The following is a 9,752-nucleotide window of genomic DNA, read 5'->3' on the forward strand; positions in this document are numbered from 1 at the left end:
TCTCTGTAAAATAGTGTACATTACTACCGCAAGCATGCCCAAAATATCGTCTTTGTAAATAAACCACTAAAGAAGCTACTGATCTGTCTCACGAGTGGTCCGGTCTAATACACGTGGGAGTTGGTCACTACGGAGAAACAGTTCTATTTCCAGGCTATTTCTCGAGGAAAATAACGGAGGACGGGCAAACTTCCTGTACACGAGCTCTTCTCACGGTATATTAAATGGATCGTTGTCGAGCGGGGAACCGACGTGCTTCGGAAGATTGCGAAAGATGATGGTAGTTTGTGTGTCCGTATAGTCTGAGACTGAACATGTTGATGATGGTCGAAGATATCAATAAAATAGATTGACGAAATGAATGAAAATATTTTGGGAAAACAATCTCTATATCGAGAGAGGCAGGCGTCTGATAAGAAAAAAGAAGACCATCATCTATGCAAAGCTCGAATACAGTAAATTATCGATAAGTGCTCGGAGGCTTCTCGGCACTGAGTGTCCAGACGTCATCCCCACCACTGAGCGCTTCATAGGTTCCACATATATATACCACAATTTACATTCGATTGTCGATCCCTCGGTTAAGCACCCTTTCTTGCCCGTTTTTGTTTAGAATGTACTTTTCTCGACAATCTTCCAAAGCCTTCGATCTCATCGATCATCCATCTCTTGCACTCTCGAAACATACACATATAAAACGCAGACTTTTGGCTTAGCGAATAAGATTAAAGGTTGAAAACACAGTGCACCGGCGAGAAGTAACACACATACACACACGCCCAATTCACGGCATTGCGGTCCACGATATCCAATCACTGACTAGACGAACGGGTTTCTTTTTCAGAATGGAACACCTGTTTGGCCTGCTCGAAGTCGTACAAATGGCGGAAGTCCCTCCATCGACATGTACGGGAGAGCCCGGAATGCTGGCCGATTCTGCTCACATCTGGCAACGACGAGTTCATCCGACAGATTCACTACAAAATGCTCTACAACGTGAACAATTGATACGCGGCGACGTTTTTTCTTGTTATTTAGGATACGTTTTTTATAGAAATAAACTGTTATTCTATTCTGATACAAGAGACTATTCGCAAAGAAAGAAAAGAAAAATTCGGGCCCGACAACGTCGTTTCGATCCCATTTTATCAGGCTGTGATTTTATCGAGGAACTAAAATCGCTCGATTTTCTCGTTTTATCTGCCCGAGTGAGTATGTCGTTCGAGACTCGATCGTGCAGGCGAATCATTATTTGAGTCTTGTTCATTCTACCAAAGTGGCTGACTCCACTTTTGAAATTTTTTCTAAAAATTCTTGTGCCAAAGAACTTGATCGGTGTTTAACTTTTCCTACTTGAAATGGAATTTCCTTGATCATTTTCGTGGACTTAACCACTTTGGCATACGAACGACTCAATTTTCTAACTGCATTCTTCATTTCGTTTTTTTTTTTTTTTTCGATACGCAAACGTAACCTACGACACCGCTACTACTGTGCCTCATACATTTCTCGAATTTCCCAATTTCATTCCGATCTGATTCCCATCTAACCGTTAAGTCGCAACCCTCGTTGTTCCCGTTGGTTCTCGGACACCTTCCACTGACGCCACGATTTTTCGCAGATTTCCGGCTGCACCATTTGGCCAGGATGTCAGGCAAGCCCAGGCGAATGTATCCGTGCGTCAAGTGTCAGAAGATCTACTCGAACGCGTCCTCCTTGTATCGTCACCTGAAGCTCGAGTGTGGCATGCTGCCGCAGTTCCACTGTCCCTATTGTCGCTTCAGCTCGAAGAGGAAATTCAATTTGGATTCGCACGTCGCCCACAAACACCGGAAATTTCTGCAGAGTTACATAAATAAATAGAACCGCGACACCGTGTGTCGGTTCTGATTGTCAATAAAATACGTCTTCACGATCGTGAAATCGGCCTCGGAGAGGCTGGCGATCGGATATTACGATGTGATCCCTCGTTACATGGTACGCTGGTAGGTTCCATTTTTGCTCGTGAGAGCAACAGAAAAATCGAAGACGTAGATCACAGGAACGGAAGCGATCCACGGTGGGTGACATGTATCGAGGCAGTACTGTAGTGGAGACGTACACAGACGATACAATCGTTTGTCGATCGTATTGTAAATGGCACAAGACTGTTTTAGACATTTTATAGGTGAAACTAGGGAAATGTATGTGTTCTACCAATAGGAAAGATTTTTATGCACTTCCAGGTATGGTGGATAAGTACATTTTGATCGTCAGTGAACAACGAACATGATGTGTGAATTGGGGGAACTAAAACGATCATCGATGGTCGGAAGAATCTCTCTGATTTCGAATTGGTAAAATATCAATAAGAAGTCAGAAAATGCGGTTGGAGTGACTGTGGTGGGACGAATAAATATTTTGATTGATGGTATACGGTGATATTGTAATTGATACGAATAAAGATGTATTCGAGTCTTCCCCTCCTGCTATGATCGATCCTCACGATTCTGGAACGATGAAAATAAATCACATACGATCTTTATCGCGACTGTATACTAATGAATCGTTTATTCCGCAGGAGAGAAATGGTCAAGAAGCACGTGAAATTCAGTTTGTTAAAACCACAGAATTTATCTAGATCCGTTTGTTTCAGGATTTCATTTGTCGCGGCCCGTTTCGATGGAAAACCTGTTCACTGTTACGAATTAAATTGTAATCACGAGAATGAACGTTCCCCATTCCCTGAAATGTCACGTCCAATATGTGTGTGTGTGCGTGTGTGTGTGTGAGAAAGAAAAAATAACGATCTGTCCTGTTTGCCAAAGAAGAACTCACTCGAAGATAGTTCGCACAAACACAAAAACGTGATGGAACCACACGGACACCGTGAATCGTTCGTATCACTCGACGTAAAATCGTTCCCGCGAGCATTTTTACCGTTTCTACATTTATATATATATACATGGCGACATTATCCCCACGGTTTTAGAACGAAGGAGAATACTTCGATCTGCCAACTGTGTCCATCGGGGCTAGCCTCTGAACTGTACAGAAAGTGTTACTAAAAAGAAACAAAAAATACAAACACCTGTGTATATTAAACAAACCACGTCGAATTCCACGATTTCACCGATACTTGTATACTGACGTGCAAACTCGGCTCCCACTAGGAAAAAAAGTGGTATAGAGAAGGAGCCTCCTACCACTTGGTCATTTTAATCCAAGTACTAAACTAAATTGTTAAATCGAATGGTAATTTTAATTAAAGTTCTAGTAACTCTCGACACCAACTGGTGGGTGGCCCTTCCCTTATGCCATTTTTTTCCCTAGCGAAAGCCAAGTTTGCTTATGAGGGTACATTCATTTCATTCTATCCGAATGTACCCACGGACTGAGACATCCTACGATCAATCACCGAAGCATCCTGTTTTTTTTCTTGGTTATATACTTTGTTGGAGGGGTTGGAAATTGGCATCCTTTTTTTCATTTACGACCCTGGGCAGGGAAGATGCGAAGACTAGCAGAAGATCTTACGAAAGAAAACAAAAGAACGTAAAACACTACATTCATCGAGTCACTTATGTACAATCCATATTGGTCTTTCCATCTTCCCTCGCGACCTGGTTCGGAACCTCACTGCCTCTTCACGTAAACACCGGCAAAATTTTTACCCTGGGCGCACCTATCTCTCGGGGCTATTGGCTGATTACGTTATGTGTTGGGTTGGTTACGGGTTTTTAATCTCACTGATCTCTCTCGCCAGTCGCATAACAACCATCGATCAGGATTACCACATCCACCCATCACCTTATCCACTCCCCTTCCCCAATTTTCGTTACCCACAACCCCCTTACCATTCAGTTTATTTTTCTTTTCATTTGATTAAAATAACCTATGTTGCCTCGATCTCGCGTCTCGCTTGGCGCCGGGACCTGTTGCAGGAATGGTCGCGTTGCTGTCGTTGTTGAGGTCCGACTGCAAGTACCAGCAGCAAACGGGGAAGAAGGCGGTTCGTTCATCGACATCGTCAGCCACCACGATGAGGCGCAACGTCGTGGTCGCTGGCAGACGGGCGAGCAGCAACGCAGGCGACAGCAACAGCTACGACAGCGGTATGGACAACAACAACGCGACGAGGGGCACGTCGACCCGCGAGGTGGTGTTCCCCGATTCGTTCGAGGTGTTGCCGCAGCCGCGTGATCTGAGCGTGATCTACATGGGCGTGCCGCACGAGCAACAACGGAAGTTCAGGTGTCGTTTCTGCGGCAAAGGTTACCGATGGAAAAGCACGATGCGCCGCCACGAGATGGTCGAATGTGGCGGCAAACCACCCGCGTTTCAATGCCCCGAGTGTCCGTACAAGGCGAGGCAAAGGGGCAACCTAACCGTTCATTATAAGCGACACCATCAGAAGATGGACTTCGACGAGGGCGCCTAATGATCTTTTTTTTTTCTGCTTTCGATCGATTCGCGACGCCTGGGCACGATCGTCCTGGAAATATCACGCGGATGTTTCTTCTCGAATAGTGGTCTCGTGCTGCTGCTTGGAATTTCAGGTTTTTGTCCGGTGACTTAGGTGGATTGGGAACATTTGTGGGCGCCGGTGCCAGAGGAAACTATGTGCCAGAACAGTAGCCGTTGTGACATTAATCCCGCTCTCACTGCATCTTTTTGGTATCTTGTAGAACAATTTTCTTTTTTTTTTCATAATAGAAGTTATAGTTATTTTATAGTAGTGCTCATTGACTCACCCTGTATATGCAGGAATTTTGCCACGTAATTATAAAGGTACCAGAATTAATAATAATCCCATTTTTCAACATTCTCTGGCATAGATCCCCCTTGGACTGGGCCCTAAATTTGATTGTGGGGGATGTAGGTTGTCCGGAATTCAGTTCAGTTATCTTGATTTAGAATATTGAAAAAGAACAACCGAGTTGAATCTTCGTTCTTATGGTGTATTGTAATGAAATTGGTCAGCCTTGTTTTGGACAACCTATTTCTTACGGGTTTAATTCAAGATCGAAGAATAGAATCGTTCGAGTAAGATTTTTAATGGCCACAGGTGGCCCACACAGCATGGGGACGTGTTGAATTCTTGGACCGTGGAAATGTAATATAGTTCGGGGAAGAATCGTTGTACATAAGAAAAGAAAGCACGAGAAACGTTAATTTTCCCCGATATGTGGAAAGTGTTTACAAATTTTTTTTTGTAGTTCGGGTATTCGTAGAGTTTTAGAGGAGTAAGCGTTCGTATATAAAGTCGTTGATTACGGACTATCGTGGGTGGTTTAGATTAATCTCAATTTATCTCGAGTTATTACCTCAGGCGTAAGAATTTATCGTGGTATTTCGGTTCTACGTGTACATAATCTCAATCTGTCTATTTTTATTTAAAGGTTCTTTTTTTGCTTTGTATTACCATAAGAGTTCTTTATGAGTTAATCACGATGTTACTCGTAATTTCTTATTTCTCGAATGTGGCTTCGAATCGAGCCAGATTGGAAGAGATGTTATAATTTCTATGACGATCGTACCAACGGGCAAACAAACATTCCAACGAATGATCGTTATATATTCTTTTTACTTTCGAGTCTCAGGATTTTATCGACTTAAAGCGAGTGCAAAGGAACAAATTAATAACGTACACACGTTGTAGGATCAGGGCAGTCCGGCTCTCTTCTTAATTGTATTAACGTCGGCACAAAATTGACGATCGTGTTACCACTGTTGCAAATTTTTTACCGTACAGTTCTCCCCCCTACCCCTATATTTTCTAGTACTTTTACACTTAAGGTATTTTTCTATCGTTAGATATTACGCAACTTTTGATCTTGCAAGACACGTTATGAGTTTTAAGGTGAAATGGAACTGAGATGGTAGTTGTACAAAAATTACCGATCATACTCCGAGCGTAAGAAAGATAAGGGTTTCAAAAAACGAAAAGTGCCTTGGCTCTGGAAACAGAACACGCGTAGGTAAATCTAATTACGTACATATATATATATATATATATATATATTGCTGGTGATTTCCGCGAAAGTATAATCTCCAGAGAATCGGTTACCTGAGAACACCTTATAGACTTATTACACATAGACAATAAATAATTGATGCGATCTTCCAATGATGTCGAACGGAAACACGGGGACCAACGATTCCTTCTCGTGCCGTTTCACGAGGAACCGTTCAATCTGTACTTCAATTATGCATTTAACGAGGGACCATTCGATATTCGCAGTTTTTTTTTTCAGTGACACTGGACGATTCGAATGCCTTATCGTATTTCTTAAACTATTTATCGCGATCGTATTTATGGTGTATGGTATTTTCAATCATCGTAGTCGCCCAGTATCGGAAACACTTAAACGATATATAGCATCGAGATCCCTTAATATAGCCGTGTAACGTTATCGTCAGGTAACGGGAGTGGGGCCGATCTTAGACAAACAAATCGGTCGTAATTAACCGCACACTCGGACAATCGACGCTACAAAAGGAAAGGTTAGAACTTGTTAAGGACCATTTTGTATTTTTAAGCGAACTTAACCAATCGCGGAGAAACTTATTCCCAATTTTATTATTCCAACAATGAAGGATCTAGTATATATGTTTGCTTGAGCGAACAAAAAAGCCGGTATATCTGATTTCGTCGGGTACGGAATATATTCGTTAGAACTTCGGGTGAAAATTACAATTAGGGGATGCAGCTCCGATAACCTTGACATATGTTAAGGATACTCTTTTAAATAATCCCCAAGTTCTACCCATAGCTCGTTTTTTATTAAAATGTTATTAGCAACAGAATTTAGTATCGTGCTTTAGTAGTATTGATAAGTAATGAAACTTTAGAAAGTTTCAGTTATCAAATTTTTATTAAAAAGTTATTAAGAGAACAATGATACCCTTTTTTTGAACTATCATCAACCAACTCTAAATGACCTTTTTTTTTCTTGACCTGTGTCTAATTGACTTTGAAGTATTATACTCATCGGAGTTGGTTAGAATAACTAGTATATGTTGTGAATTTTTTTACTAATAACTTTGTAATAAAAACCTAACTACGGCTATAACTTCTTGGATGTTCCTCAGAATAGAGTCCTTAACAATATACGTCAAGGTCAAAGTCATCGGAGTCGCACCCCCTAAAGGTAACTTTTACTAAATATCGAATTGAATCGCGCGTGTCTTCAATATTCAAGATTATCGGCCCTAGCAACAAATACTACGTCGCGAAACATACTCGAACATTCCAGATATTTCAGAATCATTCTCGTAGACTGTTAAGAAAACAAACAAACGGTTATCCATTTTTGTATGAACATTTACACGCGCGCACAAAGAGAGAGAGAGAGAGAGAGAGAGAGAGAGAGAGAGAAAGAGAGAGAGAGAGAGAAAATGTATATGTAAAGAAAGAGAAGAGAAAGGGACCCCGTCGAGGGACATTTGTCGCCCTCGATCGGCGCGTCTGGTATTTTTGATATCAGTATTTGCGGATACTCGCGTCGACCTGCCTGCGGTAAACGCAGGATATACTCGTTACACCGTTTCCCTGGTACCTCACTGGTTGTCAATCTCGTGTTACCGAACCATTAATCGTTTAATATTTAAGAAGATTTTCGAATTTCTTGTCGCCTTATATCGTCTCCCTCGTTTCGTCTTCGTTAAAAACGAAATCGATCGAGCGTTATTGGCGAGGAGAGATCGGAAATCGATCCATCTCCCCACCCCCTCCCCGCCCTTCCACCCCCTCCCTCGAATACTCGTTCCGGTATTTAGCACTTCGAACTCTCTTTTTTGGAAAGGTTTACCAAGCGAACTATGGAATATCTATCACGATTATTATTAGCGATTAATATTATTATTAACATTATTATTATTAATATTATTATTAATAAAAAGACAATCTTTGTTGCGGGTTATTTTCTAAAGACGGTGCGTGTCATTTTCTATTATCCCGACATTTCCTTCACCCCCCTCCCCTCCCACGTTCGTACGAAAATTACGTTTGACTAACATAGAAATCGAACGATTTGAAACAACAGGCCTGGACAGGTACACAAGGACGATACAAAAGTGTATGTGGTATTACATCCGTTTGTGAAAAACGATTTATCTGCGTATGGGGCGGTCGAAAGTGTAATTCTGCTAACCGTGAATTTTTGTTTTCAGCGTACTGGTGCCGGATGCCCATCAATTTCGAGACGTATCCGTGCGATACCTGCGGCAGACAGTACAGACGGATCATATCGTTGCAGCGTCACAAGAGGCTCGAGTGCGGGAAAGAGGCGCAGTTCGAGTGTGTACTGTGCCACGCGAAATTCAAGCACAAACACAGCCTGCTCAGGCATTATAATGTTCACGCGACCGATGTGAAAACGGCTATGTTCGAGAAGGAGGAGAGATCCGCCTGACAGGCGGACCACGTGACTTCGACGCCCAATAAGAAGATCTGTCGTTCGTGTAAAAATGAATCGGTTTGGGGACTTGATTTTCGTCCAGCGTTCGCGCACGCGACGGACTCAACGTCCACACGGGGGAAGCTACAGTAGACATTTGTTTATTGCAACTTTCGGGGCTGTGTAGAGGACCGAATTCCCAGGAACGATGCAATAAATGAGGGCCAATCACACACGTGCCGGGGTGAACCACGGTTGAAAAACGTTTATTCACTAAACACTTTCTCCCATATATATTTTCTTTAAAAACAACGGAGATATTTCAGGTGGAAATCCTCGGTGACTCACCCTGTATATAAAGCACACTTTCTGTGAAGAAAAATATGCGACTGAAACGCGACACCGCGTATGTATTCCGTATCTTCTAGGCGACAGAGTGGGGTGCGCGCACGTGTTTGGAGAAATAGAAGGGGCGTTCCTAAGGTGCGATAAACTAGCCTACATTAAACGAATGTCTGCTGTATCGTGTGCGTACGTTCGCGACACCGACAAGAGAAGGACCCAAACTGTCGACTTCGATTTTAACAGAGTTTTGTAATACGGTACATGTTCCTAGTAATGTGTGTGAAATGTTAGGTGTAGACACTCAATAATTTTAAAGATACAAATAATTAAAGTTACGTACGTTTTAGGTGTACTATGAATATAAGTCAAACTTATCTGATGTTCAAGGTTGTTTGCTTGGTACATCGGAGATCCTGAGTTCGATTCCTATTCACTGAAATATTTCTGTTTCACTTTGCCTACGCAACTTTGACAACTTTGATTTATATTCATGGTACATCTTGGAGGTCTTTAACTTTAATAGTTTATATCTTAAATATTATCTAGTAGTGTCTACACCTAATATTTTTATATATATCATTAGGAACTTGTATTCTATCAACTTACAAAACCCCGTTAAAATCGAAGTCTGACCAGTTGGGGGTCCTTTCCTTTTAAGGACCTCGTTGTCTTTCCTTGGAAAAGAAAGCTACTGCGTGTGCGCAACCACGGAGACTTCAACGCCAGAGCAGGAAGGTGCTTCCCGTAAATTATATGGACTATGCTGGAGATTTCAACGCCAGGAGAGCCAGTTTGCTTGCGCTCGCGCGCACCTTACGGAAACTTCAACGCCAAAAGGGTGATGAGCGTTTAATATGGGCTGCGTTGGAGACTTCAACGCTGCAAAAGGAAAGTTGCGCGTTAGCTTGGCCTTATGTTTTTAACGTTTCGCGGAGCAGTGAGTATGAAAGTTCTGTTCATGTTTAGTGGTACATCGTGGCAACTGTAATTGATGTTTCTCTATATTATTTGTGTATCCCCTGTTTC

The 9,752-nt window shown here is 42.1% G+C and overlaps 1 protein-coding gene across 1 annotated transcript; it reads left to right on the top strand.

Moving 5' to 3' along the window:
- Positions 1-3,925: 3,925 nt before the first annotated feature.
- Positions 3,926-4,420, top strand: LOC107191533 (zinc finger protein 10-like). The gene has a single exon (XM_015580596.1). It carries the CDS (start codon positions 3,926-3,928, stop codon positions 4,418-4,420), a length of 495 nt encoding a protein of 164 aa, XP_015436082.1.
- Positions 4,421-9,752: the final 5,332 nt, after the last annotated feature.

Source organism: Dufourea novaeangliae, unplaced genomic scaffold (assembly GCF_001272555.1).
Source record: "Dufourea novaeangliae isolate 0120121106 unplaced genomic scaffold, ASM127255v1 scaffold228, whole genome shotgun sequence".
Lineage (NCBI taxonomy): Eukaryota > Metazoa > Arthropoda > Insecta > Hymenoptera > Halictidae > Dufourea > Dufourea novaeangliae.

Excerpts from the sequence above, each read along its gene's own strand:
- LOC107191533 (XM_015580596.1), top strand. The coding sequence starts at position 3,926 with ATGGTCGCGTTGCTGTCGTTGTTGAGGTCCGACTGCAAGTACCAGCAG.